The sequence below is a fragment of the Amblyomma maculatum genome, chromosome 6, assembly GCF_055883805.1.
Source record: "Amblyomma maculatum isolate TAMU_Amacu chromosome 6, ASM5588380v1, whole genome shotgun sequence".
NCBI classification, from domain to species: Eukaryota; Metazoa; Arthropoda; class Arachnida; order Ixodida; family Ixodidae; genus Amblyomma; species Amblyomma maculatum.
Window position 1 is genome coordinate 156,613,018 of NC_139349.1, and position 19,451 is coordinate 156,632,468.

The window sequence follows — 19,451 nt, forward strand, 5'->3', positions numbered from 1 at the left end:
TCGTAATATGTGGGGAAAATGTAGCAGGTGCATCTACAATGCGAATGTATCCGTCTTGCAATATTTCCAACCGCTAACAACGCCCAGACTATAAAACGCTTTCATGCCTTTTATATATCCCGCAAAGAACGCTTCTTATGTTTGGTTTGGTTTATGGGGTTTAACGCCCCAAAGTGACTCAGGCTATGAGAGACGCCGTAGTGGAGGGCTCCGGAAATTTCGACCACCTGGGGTCCTTTAACGAGCCCTGACAGCGCACAGCACATGGGCATCTAGCTCTTCACCTGCACTGAAAAGTGGCCGCCGAGGCCGGGATTCGATCCACATCCTTGGGAACAGTAATCGAGCGCCCTAACCACTGTGCCACCCCGGCGGGCTTGCTTTTTATGTATACATTGCAATAAAATGTTCAGTGCTCTTTACAATGATTCATGCTGTCTGACCAGATTCCCTCAGCACTGGTAAGTAGCCTACATGAATGAGAAGATATAAGGGTGTTTCTTTTTTCTTTTTTTTCACCACCCCAGATACAGTGATCACCAGTTATAACAATCGGATTTTCGAGTTTTCTCAATGTCAATACAAGTGGACTGCCCTGTGCAATCTAAAGTTTAGCAGAAGCCCCTCTTGGGGCACAAAACGTGATGATGCCCCGTGCTGGCGGTTTCAAGCATGAACATTTCAAAGCTCTGTGGCAACATAAATAGAGATCCTTTATGCCAGCTAACAAACAGTCAAAGTACTCTTTCTCAAAATGGTCACTACGAAGCACTCACTTTGCTGGGGAGACACTGTCCTCAACCATGGTAGAACCCTCATCTCCATCAATGCCCAGGTGGTCCTTGGCCTTCTTCTGCAGGAGCAAAACCAGGAAAATATTCAGCAGACATCCCATGGACGTCCGCCCAAATCCAAGCGGCCGTCCCCCCCATGACCCTAGAATTTCAACCTGCTTTCAGTACATTCCTAAGGGCCCTGCTGCCGTACCATACTTTCAGCTTGAAGGGACGCAGAGAACAAAATAGGTTTGGTCTGTGCTGACAGATTAGAGAGTTTCAGAACAGTGAACTGACAGGAGACACTAGAGAGCTTTAGTACAGTGCACGCAGGACATTAAGCTGGCTGTTACATCCAGTTTTCTCAGTTCAGTGCACGCAAACAAAAATGCAATGTCATCTTGTTCTTCAAACGGGAACTATTTTTGTTGACAAACTAACGGCCCTTTTTAGCCCTAGGAGTGGCAGAATGGCGCAATAAAACAATGAAACATAAGTGTTGCTCAATGTGTTTGTATACGCAAAATGAGATGAAGCAAAATCCTGATGCCCCATTATTTGGGTAGTGAACATAGTGAGCATCACAGTAGCGGCAGCCCTGCTTTGAAGCGCATTGCCAAGCTGGAAGCGATATTTCAGTCTACACGAGAGGCACTCACATTAAACTCGGGAAACAGTGTATGTGGCACAAACATAGATTAAGGCTTGATTTGAAATAACCTCTTGTGAACAAGTACTATGAAGCACGCTGTTTTTACGCGTATGCTATTCCTTTGTGTATGCCTGAGCATAGGTGTCAAAGTTGGGTCATTTTTGCAAAATAGCTACGCTAATCTCAAGACAGTCTCTTTTCCATAAATCCCTGAAGCCTGGCTAACCCTGTCATTCATTTCTGGATAACTACACAAAGTTCCTTTTTGTCCTGATGCCCCAAGATTAAAATTGTATAGTGCAGGACAAAGTTTCACAGCAATAAACCCTTCTTTACAAGCATCTGCACAGCCCCAAAGAGCTATATAAGTAATTTCTGTTAAGGACACAAACTGTATCGTGTTGTCTTGCACACTGATCTCTCGGTGTGCTTCTTCGAAAGGACACAGCAGACAGCACCCACCTTCTTGAGAATGATGTCGATGTAGCCTGCAATGAGCTGAGAGATCTGCTCCCCTTCGGTGGTCTGCACCGAGTAGTACGACTCAGAGTAGTCTCCAAAGTCCTGCAACAGAAGAACGCCACTCAGCACGAGCTTCTCCTTGTGCAGGGGCTGAAAGAACTCATGCCAACACCATTTAGAAAGGCTTGACTGCACCCAACCCACAATGCTGGAACAGTGGTTACAGTTTTCAGCTTCTGCACCTGAGAATGTGGGATGAATCTTAGCTGCAGCTCAGTAAAGACTAGCACTTCTTGCACTTTGCAAGAAGATACCCATGAGCTGTGCAATGTCAGTGCTTGCTAAAGAAAAAAACCAAGTGGTCAAAAAATATGCCAAGGTCTCCGTTATTGTGCCTCCTTCTTTTCCTTTTTTTATTGTCTTTGACCACTTCCATCCGAGGCACGATTGAGGTGTCCAGTTAGAAGTGAGCCTCTCTTTCCTCATTACCAGTTCACTTATACTATTACTGACTTGCACCCGAGGTACATGCAAGAAGCTGCAGCATGCACGAAACAACAAGTCTGTAGGTGGAACTCACCAGAGTGAAACTGTTTGGCGAGGCAGCCCAACGACGCACGGTGGTCAGGGGCCACACCTTCATAATCTGCACAACATGGGGAAGCGTACACAAGATCAACTTGATTTCTCTAAGCACATGGGATGATGACCACATCTGACACTGCCTTTCAGAACCTCGGCACAGCTACTCAAAGCGTTGACAAGAAGCACAAATGCAGCACTCTCGGGTGTCTCATGAGCAGTCATAAATTCTCTCTTCCACTAGAAGCAAATAAAAACTGGGTGCCGCATTCAACAAAGTACACAGTGGGCAGGCTTCAAAGCTGAAAGCTTAACCTTCCATTACTAGTCCTCGCGAGTGAGACAGGACATTAGTGAAATCCTGTTACTACGAACACCACATTAACGAACTTTTCAAATTAACGAATTTTTTAAGAATCCCCGGCAGATTTGCCATGTTTTCAATGTAAAACTATTTCAGTATTACGAATTTCAAATTAGCGTATATTTCAGAATAACGAACGTGTTTTATTTCTTGTTCTATAATTTTGGAACATCAGTATTACGAATTTGGCTAAAATTAACAGCACCGCAGCTTGCAACACTCGCGTGAAACGAAACAGAAACCGCCGTTTCTGTGTGTATGGTCCGTAGGCTGTAGCTATCATCATCAGGACATCTAGGACCAGCTCCTAGCGCCACCATGAAGCTATGGTTTATTACGCAGTAGCCAGCAGGCCTAGCTGCCTGCGTTTTTTTTCTTCCTGTGTTGTGTGCCGTACGCGACTCGGTCGTTCGCGCGTGCGGGACAGTATTTTTTTTTTTTTGCCGCTGATTATCTTATTGCGAAGTTTGTGCGAGATTGACGATGATATTAGCCAGCGAAGTGCCAAGAAGATATGAACGCAGCTGCTTTCACTGCAAGAAATCGACGCAGGGAAAAAGCGATCGGCCTCTACAGACAGCTAGCATTGCCCCATCGACTGCCGCGATCATTATGAAAGACCGAGACAAGATTTTCAAAGCTCAGGGAGCATTGAAGATGGGGTCATAAAAAAACTCCGTTTTTTTTTGTTTTTTTTTTTTTTTTGCACATGGACAAAGTCCGTACTTTTATCGCTCGGTGCAATCACGCACGCGATGAGGTGTTCCGGAAAGCGAAAGGTGTATGTGCTGTAGTGGTGTAATGTAGTGCGTGGCAGAAGAAAATAATGAATTTCTTCAAATAAATCAGCTTTGGAGTTAGTGCAACCTTTTCACTTGAGGTTTTGCTAGTCTACACACGTGCCTACTGCCAAGGTACGTCATTTTCATATCTAGGTTTGACCACTGGCTTATAATCGCAGATTTTTCATTACGATATTTCAAAATAACGAATGATTTTTCGCGGTACCGCGGGATTCGTTATATCGAGATTTGACTGTATTAATAGAGCCAAAACACGCCAGGCTGATCAGTTTGAGGGTATATCAATTTTGACATCTGAAGCCCTGTCCCTGCTTTTAAAGCACCCATTTTCCACTGACCACTATTGTGCATGGACACACTTATGCTTCCTCCATTATCGCTGCACAATAGTGCCTCAAGAATGCTTATCTTGCCAGCACTGATGCCAGAATAGATACTGTAGAACCTCGTTGATATGTTGATAAAAAAAATCCAGGAAAAAAAAAATGTGTTGTCCGGGAAAACGCATGATCCGAACTGCCTGATTTTAAAAAATTTTGAAAATGAAAATAAAATTTGAAAATGAGATACAATGGAACTTAGAATTGAGACTTTCACTGCATAAAAGTGTAGAAAAGCCTTTGTAGACATCAAGTATGCAAAACTCCATTTTTATGTTTCACAGAATTCAGTCCGTATTATCATTGTCCTAAGCACGGGACAGATTTAGTAACAAATCCGGTTCGTAGAAGGCAATGGCGAGCCAGATTTGCTTCCTTAGTTGTTTTCGGATGCTTCGCCCCCTTATATAGTGACATGTGGAGAAGCCATCGCAATGGCTTACAAGCGCAGTGTTTTTGCTCATGCTGCATCCTCCAGACCCAGCCCGTTCGTATGCAGGTGAATAGCTATAGTTATCAAATGGTTCAGTCCTAAAGCCCGTATTGCACCGCAGAGAAGTGATCGCGTTTCTCCTCATGATGTCAAGCTTCTGCATAAATAGTAGTAATAGTATTTTGAAATAGGCGCCTGGTATGATGGCTCGTTGGCTTCCTTTTATGCTTCACCCCTTCGCACCTATGCATTGCAGGAAAGCAACTGTGGCGGGGAGAGCACCCCTGATCAATTTTTTATGTCACGAGCGCTCGTTAACACGTGTCGAGTTGATCGCGAAACGTATTATACTACTACAGTTTGTCCAAATTTCAGGCATAGAAACCAGAAAATCATGTTATCCAGGAACATATTAACCGAGATAGTGTAATCCTATGGGAGACATTTTACCGTCCACAATTTTGAAGGTATAAACTGGGAACATATCAACAAAGTTCTACTTTACAGCAAAATAAGTTTCATTGTCTCCCCAGAGTTACTACATGCTTGACAACAATCATCTCCCTGGGTCTATTTCTTATTGAACCTGCATGTTTTAAAGCACTGTGATCCCGCTTCAAGGAGGGCACTACCTTTTGAATTGTGGTCTCAATTAGAGGTCTTCCCATAAGCATGTAATTCTGACCTCCTGACCGCTTTCCAATTGATTTCTAGCCTTGCTTATGTTTTTCTCTCTTGGGTGCAAAACTGCATTCCCAGAAGGAAGCTTCTAGCACCATTACTCCATTTCAACTTCCAGCTAAGCTGCACCACCTACCAGCCAGCAGACGGTCTACAACAAACAAATAAAGAACGCATTTAAAGGCTCCCACTGTCATTGCTTGGCGGTGCAATAGAGTAGCACTGTATTTTTCAACGCCTAAGCCAGTAAGTACCTGGAATCCCCCTTGCTCAAAAAAAATTTCCTTTTTTTTCCTCTTTTTTCGCACCAAAAATTATTGTGCAAACCACTTTCCACAAGCCTTGTCCAGGTATGTATGTGAGTATACTACCTTTCAAGTTGTAATCTGGTATGCTTTAAATGATCACTGCCGGTTAAAAAATGCTACAGAAAAAAAAAGGAAGAAGAGAGACGGGGACTTAATGCTGGCCACCCACCTCCTTGGTGCGCTCATCGAGGCGCATGACACTGTCCTTGGTGACTCCCAGCAGCCGTGGGACTAGCTTGTTCTTGCCCTTCATCTTCTCCTGCATGGGAGAGAGGGAAGAAGACAACATGCTTACGTCAGTTCTTCAACTAAGCACCACCATAGAAGTCCCCATTCCAACAAGTGACATGCAGACGTTCCATATAACCCTCTCCATGGTATTTTCGTGCAAAAAAAAAAAAAAAGAAAGCAGCATTAGGATGAAACAAAGAGGAAACACAGACAAGATACGTGCTACGCTTGCAAGTGAATGAAATTAGAATTCACCCTATCCACAAAAGAAAAAGCAGATGCACAAACACCAAAGGATAAGGAAGAGCTATGGAGCTATCAAAGTCAAAATCAAAGGTGAAGCTGTGAAGGAATGAAATACAAATATGCAGCAAAATATGCATCTTTTGAAAAATCATGTCCATTTTTTTTTTTTTTTTTTCATGATTAGACTACAATACCTCAACGCACATTCCTATGTCTCCATTCCACCTGCTTCCATGACTTCTGTGGACATTTTACCTTGGTTCATTATCACATTTGTGCACATATAATCAGCCCCAGCATATAATTCATATATGTAATTCCTTCTAAGCTCTGTTCATCAACACGTAGCAAATGAACAAAGCTGCGAACATCTGGAAGAACAAAGCTGGGTGAGTTCGTTTTCACGCTGTTTGAATATGAAGCTGAAAGTACAGCAAACATAGCCTGGCCCGGCAAGTCACAACAGTTGACGTGCACAAACCCACCCACCTTGACGAGGAAGAAGGTGACGCCGTACGTCTTGAGGGAGCGAGCCAGGGCGACATACTTCACCTTGGCATCCAGCTCAGAGGTGCCAATGTGCTTGCGGTGCTCCTGAAAGAAGGCGACGTTGAAACCACCACAGGGCTTCTGGCACCAACACCACAGCTCGACAAAATTACCCCGAGGGAAGAGAGGGGCCACTGCCTACGGAAGTGCCTTGAAGGGCACTTCATCTAGGGAAATGGATACTTCGACACATCTGGCTCACCAAGTGTGCGGCCAAAAATGTGGATTACACTGAGAAATTAGATTTGCCTCGCAGCACGACTTTGTGTTCTTTTATAAACTTGACGTGAGTCAATATCTGGATGAAAACTATCAAGGCACTTCTTGGAAGTTTGCTCTGAGAAGAGTCGTGTTATTACGGGTAAATTCAAGTTTTTTGTTTACAATAGCCGAGCCAAATACAAAGTCTATGCTTCCCAGAATTCCTCTGGCAGCAGTGTGCCTCTCGATAATTGACAAACTTCAAAAAAAAAGTTGACGGTCAGTTTTGGCATAGCGTAGTCCGCTACCACTTCTGCGCACATGCAGATGACTCCAAGGAGCACACGCCTGCTGCTGTGTAGGCACAGCTCTGTAAACTACAGAAACGAATCATATAGTGGATAGCCCCACGCTCAGAACTTTCTTGAGTTGTTTCTCTTTCACACAGACTTTCTTTTCAGACATAGTTATTACTGGGAACGGAAAGGAAAGCATGCTATGAGGTGCCCTTTTTCACTGCATAAGGTCAAACGGTTTCATAAGACTGAGAGATGAAAAAGAAAAAAAAGAAAAGAAGTGCCAAAAATAAGAAGGAAAAAATGGGCATTTTAAACATACTCTATGATTGATACTCACTGCAAATATCTTCTTCTCTATGCCTTTGATCTTGGCATAGTCCTTGGGCAGGAACTCTTTCAGGCTGCAAGCAGGAAAGCAGGGGAAAATGTAAAAGTGTTCTATGGTTCGCATAGATCGATGCATGGATCGATGCTGGCCCCAGGGCACAACTCACTCGAGGAAGCCTGGCTTGTGCTTGGTCTCATTGTGGTCCCCAAACTGGATCTGGCACTGAAGTCCCGCAAACTTGCAAGCCTCCTCCAGGGTAACCGGGTGCGTGGTGTTCAGAATGGCATCCCGAGCCTGCAAGTTGCAGAACCCATAGTGAGCACTACTCTGCACAACAGCTGTCTTTCATTAAGATATGCCTAATTTCTTTCCCAGATCAATTCCTGCTGACTTGTACTAAAATTAACTATGCAAAACAAGCTCAGTTGACTTTCTGATGGCCTAGCCATAAGTGGCAAAAGATATGATGCCTAGCACTACAGCAAAGCATTGGTAGGTTCCTAGATGCCTGTGACAATGAATGACCAAGATGACACTTTTCAACATAAAAATTGTGCAGGTTAAAATGGTTAAGCTTTTTTTTTTCTTCCGTAATGTGTTAAGTATATCTTAACAGAAACCAAGAAAAATGCAAAATTTTGTTGCTAACGCAAACTACTGATGAACGAAGAAATCAAATCATGCTTATAACAGTCTAAGCTATCAGGCACAACAAGAATGCTTCCAAGTGCACTGGAACAGTGCCCGAAAACTTTTGTATTGACTGAGCGGACTTTCAGTGCAGCAGCAATATCTGGGTCACTTTTTATTTGAGATGGGCTCTGTGCACATGTCTTGCAGACACTATTTTTCCTCTTTCACTCTCATTGCTTTTGGAAAACAAAGATGCATGCATTTGTACTTCCCCTAGTTTTGTTTGTGCATTAGGCTCACAAAAAAACAGAATATCTCTTTACGGCAGAACTTTTTTCCTTTCATGGCATCCTACTCGAATAGTCTTCAAGGCTCAGGTTCCCAAGGTACAATCTTTCGACCTATTTTCTAATTTTTTTATCTTTTTAAGATGACACAACAGTACATATAAACACCATATTAAATTTCAGTTTGCTTCTCTGCTTATGAAGATTTTTTGTTTCTCTCCCGCTGGCAGCTTGGTTTAGGTTTGACTGATAGCATGCACGAAATCAATTAAGTCAGCAACTTTTGGTGCAAGACACCACCATTAGCAGGCAGTCACCTGAACGTAGAGCAGGTTCAGCTGGACGGGGTCCCTCGAGTCAACGTTCGAGTCGGAGAAGAAGTACTTCCGCCGCAGGGTCAGCATCTCGTCTTCATCCACCCCCAGCTCCCGCAGAGTCTTAGAGTGGTCCACCCAGTTCACTGCATTGAAACAGGCATTAAAGAGGTGCTGCAGTGTCGGCTGCACACGCAGCGCTAAGAAGCTAACTTACAGTCATCGTCCGTCTTGAGCTTCTTCTTGAGCTGCTCCATCTTCTGGTCGCGGTCCTTGTCTTTCTTCTCCTGGGCAAAGTCAGCAAACAAATGCAGAGGAATGAGGGGCTTCAATACAGGATACATACGGAGGGAGCCAGAAGCCACGGACACCAAGGAAAGCATAGGGGATTTTTTTGTCATTACATGATCAATGTGAATTGATAACGTAGCCATGAAGATATAACCATGTAGGAGGAGGGAAGACAAGAAGCACCACACTTTGCATCAAGAATACTGCTCAGGAGGAAACAAGTATGTGACACGTGGTTTGCGGAGGTCAACATCCAAAGGGGACAAGTTGGTTATGAGAAATGCTGCCGTGAAGGTTTCCAGATGAATTTGAAGCACCTGGAGTTGCCTAACATGCAATCACGTACTGTACAGCAGATGACTGCTTTGCGACTACAATTCTGCTGTGACATCGTAGCTGCAACCAAGGCTGTGCACTGTACGCAGATCTTTATTCATAGAGGCTTTTGCTCAGGAATTTTTCATTTTTCTTTTGTCACAGTTGATCCTATCTGAAGGCTGCATAGTATTACTCTGTTTTGCAAATAATAAATGCTAATGAATAGCTACGCTTGTCTCTCCGCCCCCTGTAGAGGCACAGCCGAGAGTGGGCACTCACCCGGCGCAGCGTCAGTGTCCCCGTATTGGGTTCCTTGTTCTCGTCTGGCAGGTCACGCACCAGGGAGAACTCGTCATGGTTGGTGATGCCTGCGTAGAAGCAAAGACAGACCCTGTGTTCAGACTCTCCCAGCGACAATGGTGCCTTTGCATTGTCTGTAGATTTCGATTCAAGTTCCAGTAGATGTAGCCCTGTGGATCAATGCCACCACCGGAAACCTTCTAACTACATTCAGTACAGGTCGAAGGGCACCTTAACCTGGTCATCCACTTAGTCTCAACCGCCCGCTAGAATCCCTTCAGCCCCAAGCCCTTATCTTGGAGGGTACACTCTGTAGTATATGCCCCGGACATGCAAATTTCAAACTCTTCTGAGGATAACATCAACTCACATTTCTTCATTAAAGCTATAAACTGGGCAAGTTGGTACTTGTTCACACTATTACAGCACAGGAAAAAAAACGACACACATGACACAAGCACTGACTGGCAACTGACATTTTTGATTCTAAAGAACAGGTTCCCTGTGCTGCTACCCCCACTAGCACCAAAGATGGAAGTGGTGCACTGATAATCAGATGTTGACACCAAGTACTAGCGAGCCTATTTGCACTTACTGCAATACTGTTACAAAGTGTCAAGTGAAAGAGGACGACATGATGATATGACTATGAGGCATGCTGTAATGGCCAGCAGGACTGGTGCGAGGGCTCCGCCCCGCAACGCTGCCCACTTCATCGTCTTCTTAGCAATATAAACAAATTTCTTTCATGATCCAAACTCATTTACTTAGCTGCAGACTCCTGTCACTTTGTGGTTCTCAAAATACCTGAAACGCAAATGTCATTTCAACTGACAAAATTTTTACAGATACACATTCCTCCAGATGTCTGTCTAACACTTCCCTGTCCCCACCTATTCCCATCGATAGCCCACTATTGATGGTTTCACAATTCGATTTTTTCCGCTTCCGAAGCGCTTCTTGACAAATGGCGTTATCCGGTGGGGAATACTAGAAGAACCAGTCCTTCAGTTTTGCTTTCGGTTTTATTTTTTTTTCGCCGTGCCACGCCCGTCCAGATGGTCTCCGGAGTCAGGTGATCGACGCTCCTCATTTACATCATGGCGTCGAAGTCGCGCGTTCCTGCTGCACGGAAACGGCGTGTTTCCGCTGAAGTTAACACATCTGAGAGCTCATTTTTGAATGCGAACAGCAGCAGTGATGACTCAGAAGACAAATTCAGCTCTTCAGACTTCAGCACTGACAGCGAAACTACATCAAACCGACCCGGAATGTCGACAGCCATGCCCCGATAAGTTTTGCTTTCGCACCCTAAAAGTTTCGCTTTTTGCTGCGCGCTGATCGGACGGGATCACTGTTCTGAAGGTCACAACCGTTATCTGCAGGATGACAACGTCTTTAGGGCAGTTTATTACTTGCCGCCAGCAGCGCACGGAATCGTGCTTTTCGCTATAGTACAGCCAGAGGTCTACCTTGGCGTAGTTGACCTCGACAACTGTTTTCTTTCCTACCTCAGCGAATACTGTACATAGAAAGCTAGAATTTGCTTCAATGTTGCAATGGTCCCTGCTGTAAAAAACATATATTTTGAAATTTCTTAATTTTTATTTGTGTCAAGAAACTTTGATGCTTTTGTGTGTGTTTTTTTTACTATTTTTGCTGATATTTGTCTTTCATCACTTACTCAATAAGTATGTTGATTGTTACTAATACCATTGTGAAGAGAAATTCCTCCTCTACAATTTGATACTAGACACTCTTGTATGAAGCAAGATTTGTTAAAGAAAAAAAATTATGACACCACCCATAAACCACCCCTTTTTCCCGCGGACAAGAAAGTGTTAAAGTTGCCATCGTGACCACCTGATATTGCTCTCCAAAGCAAGTGAAAGAAACTAGGGCCCATAGGAAATGTCGTCGTAGGTGGGACATTGTTGTGAGCTTCGGGTGACTCATAAATGAATCCAGCGTAAGGCCCCTTCTGCGGTCTTAAGACAATTGTGTGCAAGACCATGCACAAGGACAAAGAACTACCGAGGTAGCCCACTGCTCACCAATCTTGGTGCAGATGACCACCATGAGGTTGGCGATGGGCTGGCTGTCATCCACCAGCACCGTCTTCACTGAGCCATCCAGCATGCGCACGCGCAGGGGCCTCAGCTTCTTGCGGTACTCCAGGGTGTCCTGTGTCATCATCAAAGGTGCACTGACGATGGCAAGACTATCACAGCCCACAGTTTCGAAAAAAGCATCCGAGCCATTTTAAATGTTGATTCCTTCCCATGCACACGTGCATTTCAAACATTTGTTAAAAATTTTTCAAGTCTCGACTTCTGCGTCCTTCCTCCCACCTAAGGGCTGAGGATGATAAAACTTTATTCGCAATAAGTGGGAGCAATAGGGGAAGTCAGCTAGCATGCCGCAGGCCGTGAAGACTTTTGGCAATGCCGGCCCATTCGACGGCCTTTTGAATGCCAGGGTCATCGCTGGATCTTAGCTTGTCCCAAGCTTTTTTAGAGTGATCAGGCAAGAGTTTTGAGGGAGTCTTATGGGCTTTTTGCACGCCCAGATCATATGCTCGAAGTTGTCTTTCTCCCCGCAAAACCGGCAGAAGGGATTGATATCCTTATTTATGAATTTTGATATGTAGTTTTGATTAGAGAGGGTGCCCGTCTGTAGCTGTCTCCATATGACTTGTTGTTGTCCAGTCAGTGTTTTATGGGGTGGTGGAGCATTCCACCATAGCATTTAGGTCCATTCCATTATAGAAGTAAAAAAAGAATGGGTTCAAAAGTTGCTCTGCTGGTCTGTACTGAAATGCAACAGCACTATTCACATTAGCATTATAAGTGTTCAAACTAGTGAGCAATTCATGCGCTCCAAATTAAAGTGCGCCAAGTTTGTGCTTGTAGGTAGTGACCCTTTCATTTATTCTTTATATATACCTTTTCCTGCAATATGAATGTTCAGATTAATGGGGTCACACCAGCATACCACAAGTGTGCCATTGGTTGTCGAGAACACTAGCGGTACTACTTCACAACCTGCGCCATGTAATACTGAGTGTCACCCAAAGAAGATACCAGCCAATAGCAAACCTCAAGAGTATCTCTTGATTTAAAACTTACTCAGAAACACAACTAGTACAAGAATACTTTACGATATATTGCCACATAAAGGTCAAGCTGTCTTTTTTTTTTTTTCTGAGAATGTTGCTGTCTAAAATTACGAGCTGGCCTATAGCTGAGCTGCAGACAGCATGCACATTGCATGAGTGTTTATTCCAGCTAGGATGCATGGAGCTCTATATCCCCAAAAAAGAAAATTTGTTACAACAGAAAACAGTCACACTGATGAAAACTTTAACCTGCAAACTGTCCACCCAGCTCGATTTCGTTTTCAGTTGCTTTCGTGGGTGAGCAATAGGCAGTGCAAGAGAAAGCTTCCCACAGCTTCAGGAACCTGCCCTGCATCAAAACCTTAAACAGTAGTACCATAGGCAACTGATTAGTTCTGCCCATTCCCACGCAAGTCACCAAGCCAGCAAAGCAGCTTGGGTACATTGGTTATGCATTTGTGATAGAACTGCACAGGAACCATAGGAAAATAAAAAAGACAAGCGCTGACTTACAGCTCACTTTATTATCAAAAAAACACAGTTTCTGATACCCCTTATGCAGAGACAGAGAATGAATTTGGCATGTTACACATTAATTCACCTCTATGATTACTAAGCTGTTGGTCATTGTAGGTTGCCTGAGTGAGATCGTAGCGACGCATGTGTTGTTGGTGGGGTGTAGAGGGTATGAAACCATGTTTTTCGATAGCAAAGTGAGTTGTAAATCAACGCTTGTTTCTTTCTTCCAGTTGTTTCTGCACTGTTCTGTCAAAAAGTAACTAAATGCAGCGCAAGAGCTGAGAAGGTGGAAAGGTGCACCATTTTATCGCTTTTGGTCTCTGTTTGCACCTGACTGCTAGCTTCAAGGCTGTGTAGTTAGGAATCTGTCGCTTTGCACTGAGTGTGTGTCGCAATGTTACTCCATGGGAAACTCACTGCACACATTTTTTTCTGGCAGGCCAAGGTAGAGGGCGATGTCAGGTAACACTTTTCTGGCCAGCCAGGGCTTGGAGTCAGTCAGGGGTCTGACACATATCCAGAGTAAACTTATAGGAGGTAATGCTATTACGAAAATTCTCACAAACTGCTTAAGCTGAACACATCAGTTTGGTACCACTTAACACTTCAGAGACAGTCTAAGCCTCAAAAGCTGGCGAATGAGTTTGTGTTGCTTCCTTATTAAACAGTACAGAACACATTTGAACAAGAATTAAAGTACACAGCCCTTATTCTGAAAATGCCAACTGAATGCCATTTGGCAACTGGTTGCGGTCTGAAATGTGACGGCTGTACCCCAGCTGTCTCATCTTTCCTGTGACCTGGACATCTAAAGTGAACTACCGCGCTAAAATGAGTCGCTCTGCTCAATTAAGAAATTACAGGAGTTTCTGAGTGACTTATACGATCCGAGATAGTGATGGCGTTGGTTTTTATGAAAAAAACGAATGCGCCCACTTAAGTCATACTTAGTTCGACATTTGCAGTACGGACCTAGTTTCAAAAAGCATAGCTCTCTGCGTTGCACACTGGAAAACACGCTTGTATACACAACTAAGGTGTAACTCACCCCCGACTTGAGCAGGTAATAGCCGAGTGCCTTGCCATTCTCGAGCCAACAGCCAGATTTCTTGGGGTCATCATCCGTCAGGAAGAGCCCATACTCCTTAGCTGCAACACAGTCCCAGACAGAAAACGTGACGCACAACACTCACAGCTCAAAGATGGCACCTCCCAACATTCGTGCCATGGCCGGCCGGCTTCAGGTACATGTCGACCATCCAATTTCGGTTCGTTTTTTTGAAGGAAGGTCAACTTATATGCAACGTAGTTCAAGCAATTGGATATGCCAGTAACCTAGGCCTCTAACCATGGTAAATCATTTAAAAAGAAATTGCACAGACCGGCGCTTCCCACGGTAAACCCATTTTAAACATACAGTGTTGCTGCTAGAGGCTATGCCCAGGAGTGACAGCCACACACCCTGCTGCCTACAATCCAGCCATGCCACGATGAACTTCCGGGAGAGTATTTCGGTATCAGCTGCTGTGTTGCAGTAAAGCAAGTCTTCCCTCCTGTGTGTGTGCTCTCCGACAGTCCACAAGCCGTATGTACTACAGTGGACTGGGGTGGGGTGCTTCACATGCAAGTAATGGCATAGCACTGTGGCATCATTATGCTGAAAATCAGGATGGGGCATTCCTGCACATCACTCTGACACTTCAAAACTATCCTGTCAAATTTAAATAGAAATTGCGGGACCGCAGAAATTATTCGAATTATCCAAGATTTCAAATTACACGAGTTTCGATTATCAAGGTTTTGCTGTATTTTGTTCTGGGTAGTACTGAAAACAACACTGAGATGGGCCAAACATCGCGAAACTTCACGCAAGTGACTCAAACACTCGAAGCCATGATTTTGAAGGCACATTTTGGAGTCACTATAAAGCCAATGCCACTTCGAAAATACGAATAATGCTTGTCCTTGGGAAAATGGGATCCTACGGTGGCAATCCAAAAAGCACTGACCGTCACCAAGGGCGGAGTCTGGAACCTTGTCACGAATGATGCGGCAGGCATCGTACACCAGTGTGCTGGGCTCGAACTGGATAGTTTTGATGACCTTGTTGTCAGGTACGCTGATCTTGAGAGAGAGCATCGCCATGCCTCCACGCCCTCCCGGCACTTGTTGCCTGCACAAAAAAATAAGCAAGTGCTCTGCTAAGGCTGGACAGTTGCAGGCTTGAAACAATAAACCAGTTAGAAGACGGGGGCAAGGAAGAGATCAGGCACACCATGGCGACTTGACTAAAAACTGTGCCTTACTGAAACAAGTCAGTCTCAAAGGAAAGCTAGCCAAGCAGGCAAAGAAAAAAATGCACAACTACTATGCAAGGTTAAGAAATAACCAAGGCCCCAGCACCATAGCAAAAGAAAATTTAGTTTCTTTTGCATCAAAGAAACAGGAGCTATGCTAATGTGATCACCCCATTACATTCTAATATGATAAAGTTCTGAAATTTTGCACTCCACACTACCATAAAGAAAACTAACACTGGAAAAGGAGCAGATAGCAGCCACAATCCTGGAAATAGCAAGGCATGTTTGCTCCGTCAGAGGGGTTCAAAGAGTTGTAGTGCTTTCCTGCCCTTTCACTGATACACTGGCCTCGTCTGATGTAAACATTTCCACAAGTCAGCAGAAGTATACAGTCAATCCCGGATATATTGAATTACCGCATATATCCCCTTGAAAATCCCAAGCAAAGGTATAGGATGTTCACGTTTATCAAACTCCAGTTGTGCGGAACCTTCAATACATTGAACTGCATGTGGCGCCCCCAATAGGTGCTCTTCTCCTAATGGCATCATTGCAATCATTCTTCATGCATGGAGCAGGTCAGCTGCACAACCTTGGGCACCTCCTGATAGCACTAATGCTGCAAAACTGCTCAATGAGGTGAACGCCGAGTCTGCTTGAAAAACGCGTTACTGCTGTTGCGCAGAAAATCCAGAATTCAACGCGCTGGTTCCCATGCGGCGAAGAACCAGCCTAGCTGACTGAAGGCACAGTTGTCGCGAGCATGCTTTGCTGTTGACGGAGACGTAGAAATTAGCTGTACCCTTTTCTAACTGATTTATTATACCATTTATAATGTACAAATAACATAATTGCACATCTTCTTGTGAGCAGTGGCGATTCGCAGAGCACCTTCCACCGCAGCTTTGATGTGAACCCCAACCCCAACTGCATATGCACCATGCTGGGCTTCCTGGGTGTGAACAGCATAAGCTTCAAAGCTCTGATTTGCCTTTACCATATATTCAGAGCATGCGCTCGGATCCAAGAAGCTGCATTTTTGGCCGGTTGCCGCTCGGCAACGCATGCTGCGCGGGTCACCACACCCGAGACAAGCGGGGGGCTATCAGTATGCCGGTGTGCAGCACATTGCTGCAGGAGACATGCCACTAGTTGGGTACACCGTATTGACGCATCTGTTACATAGGAGCTGATCTCGCGGTATGTTTTATATATCGAATTATTGATGTATCGAACGATTTCGTGATCCCCTTCAAGTTCTATAGATCCGGCGACTGTAACCCATGTGTTGCATATGTAAGTAAATGGTTTTCATGCTGCTTCGTACACAAAAGAGGTCTAGCTCTTCCATGTGCATCGTAGAGGCTTGAAATTTTGCATGTGGTAGAAAAGACTTAACACCTTGCCTCACAGCACCTTTTCTGATGTTGTGGAAAACCCTAGGCACATTATGCATCACTTCAATGATATTTTTCCTTCTGCCCATGTTGGACCAACCAATTTCATATTCTGGCTCAATCTTTTCCCGCAACACTTCCGCCACCACGTTCAAAAGCGCCTTTAGAAAACTGGCAGCTTCAAAATGCTTAAATCGGTTATTATAGTTTGACTTTATGCTGTGGTGGCAACTCTTTCGCAGGGCACTTTGAAAGTAATTCATAGCAATCATCTCTTGACGACTTTAGAGTGAGAATAGAAGTATGGTAACAATGTCTTTTTACTTCTTGGTAAAAAGCATACACAGCCATCAAAAAAGTTAATTAAGGTTAAAGAAAGTTAGTTGAAGTTTTAAATATCGCAAAATTCTAGGCAGTTTATGGGTAAAACAGAGAGAAGTCGAGTAAGAAGTCGACTTGTTACGATGGCTCAGTGGTTAGGGCACACAACTGCTAAACCAAAGGCCATGGGGTCAAATCCTGGCTGCAAGGGCCACTTTTCGACAGAGGTGAAAAACCAGGGACCCATGTACTGTGCGATGTCACTGCACTTGTCAGGTGGCCAAAATTTCTGGAGCCTTCACATTCCGGAGCAGTCCAGGACGCCGTAACGTTGAGCTGCAACTAACTGCCTGCTTCATTCTGTGCAGCCTGTCATCGGGAAAAAAATCCTCAAGCCATCGCCTGAAATCCTGCTTATTGCCTACACCGAGCGTCCACGTGCTGCGTCCGCCAGATACCTGTTGTGCCTGCGCTTTGCTGTTGGACTGTTGGAGGGCCGTCGGCGACACTTTATCATCCGGCAGTCAGCTGCGCTTGCGCAGCTCGAAGGGCCATCGACGTCACAGGAAGGCTATAAAATCCGCTGTCTAGCCCATCCTCAGCACCATTCCGGAGCAGTCCAGGACGCCGTAACGTTGAGCTGCAACTAACTGCCTGCTTCATTCTGTGCAGGTACGTGTGCGAGCCTTCTTTTACTTAAGGTGCCTGTTGCTATATAGCGGCTCTTGGACTGCTCCGTCCGTCTGTACATGATATTATGGGAGACAAGGCACCTTCGACTATAAAGGAAGTCGTGAAAGCACTTGCTGACATGTCAGCACACTTTGAGACAAATCAGCTAGAGCTGAAAGAGGCCCTCAAAAAGGTAATTGAAGATGAGCTTGAGCCAGTGCGGAAATCCATGGAGTTCATTAACACAATTTTTGAGGAGCTTAAGGCAGAAATAGCTGAAATGAAAAAGGAACTGAAATATGTGAAAGCTGAAAGCGTAGAAATAAAAAAAGACAACGATCGCCTCTCAAAAGAACTAGAAGACGTGAAGAAAGAGGTGATTGACTTGCAGCAGTACAGCAGGAGAAGTAATCTGGAAATCAAGGGGCTTCCTGTAGTCCAGGGTGAAAACCTTGTCGCTACTTTGACAGATATATCACGCCATTTGCAAATTGAAATCAGTGAGAGTGACATTGATGTCGTTCACCGAGTGCCATCGATGAACAAAAAAGAGTCAAATGTGGTGGTCAAATTTCATTCCCGTGCCGCTAGAGACAAAATGCTGAAAGCTGCCAAAAAACAAAGACTAAACACATTTCACCTGGGTTTCAACAGCTCAGAAGAAAAGAGTTCACCAGTCTATGTTAACGAGCATTTGTGCCCGGCAAAAAAAGTGCTGCTGGGCCACGCTTTGAAGGCAAAAAAAGAGAAGGGTTGGAAGTATGCCTGGGTCATAGAAGGTAAAATCTTGATGCGCAAGACAGACAACTCGCACGTACTGCAGGTGACGCGAATGGCTGACCTCGCCCAGGTACAGTAATAAATAGGCTACCCTGTAATCGCTGTATCTCCGAATGACTTACACTTCTGCTCAAATCGAAAACAAATGGCTTGGGCGCGGTCAGGTATCTGTGTTACACTGCAACATCCGGAGTGCTAGGAAAAACCTCGATCATTTGGTTGCTTATCTGTCACATTACTCGTATCATTTTGATGTTATTGCGCTGACAGAAACATGGCTCAAGCAAGGTGAAACTGTTGAAATTCCTGGGTACAATTTCCTCTCGCGACCGCGGGATAGTGTATCACGTGGTGGTGGCCTCGCACTTTTTGTTCGAAAAGGGATCGACTACTGCTGTAAATGCAATGCTAGTTATGAAGCAGGTGTAGTTGAAACACTGTTCATTGAAATGAAGTGTGGCATCATTATAGGTGTTGTTTACCGCCCACCTAGCGCTTGTCTAAACAAATTCTATTCCGTAATGGAAACTACGCTATTATCACTTGCGACGGGTAAATCGTCTTTGATTGTCTGTGGTGATTTCAACATTGATTTGTTGAAAGATGATTGCCGTGATTACCTCTTCCTGATACAGTCCTTTAACTTGACAAATGTTATAGATGAGCCAACTCGAGTCACTAACAAATCCGCCTCTCTGATTGACCATGTGCTTTGCAACAAGGACATAAATGTGTTTGCTGGTGTGTGCGACATTGCCATCTCAGACCACAATCCCATCTTTATTCTTTATCCCTGTGACCCTTTGCTTTATCCTCCCAAGCAGTTTAAAAAACGTACCACCCGAATCGATTACGCTCAAGTGCGATCGCTGCTTCAGTGCACAGATTTCGAAGGCGTGCATGATG

The 19,451-nt window shown here is 44.5% G+C and overlaps 1 protein-coding gene across 5 annotated transcripts in view; it reads right to left on the bottom strand.

Moving 5' to 3' along the window:
• Positions 1–19,451, bottom strand: part of rhea (Talin_middle and talin-RS domain-containing protein rhea) — a 179,209-nt gene that overhangs the window by 97,720 nt on the left and 62,038 nt on the right. For all 5 annotated transcript variants that reach the window (XM_084607575.1, XM_084607579.1, XM_084607577.1 and 2 more), the window contains exons 2-14: positions 15,085–15,248; positions 14,124–14,224; positions 11,493–11,622; positions 9,418–9,506; positions 8,747–8,816; positions 8,533–8,675; positions 7,462–7,589; positions 7,305–7,368; positions 6,408–6,512; positions 5,611–5,700; positions 2,471–2,536; positions 1,891–1,992; positions 777–853 (exon numbers count right to left, since the gene is read on the bottom strand). In XM_084607575.1, the coding sequence (XP_084463701.1) occupies positions 777–853; positions 1,891–1,992; positions 2,471–2,536; positions 5,611–5,700; positions 6,408–6,512; positions 7,305–7,368; positions 7,462–7,589; positions 8,533–8,675; positions 8,747–8,816; positions 9,418–9,506; positions 11,493–11,622; positions 14,124–14,224; positions 15,085–15,248 (1,329 nt within the window). The remainder of the gene's footprint in view (positions 1–776; positions 854–1,890; positions 1,993–2,470; positions 2,537–5,610; positions 5,701–6,407; positions 6,513–7,304; positions 7,369–7,461; positions 7,590–8,532; positions 8,676–8,746; positions 8,817–9,417; positions 9,507–11,492; positions 11,623–14,123; positions 14,225–15,084; positions 15,249–19,451) is intronic.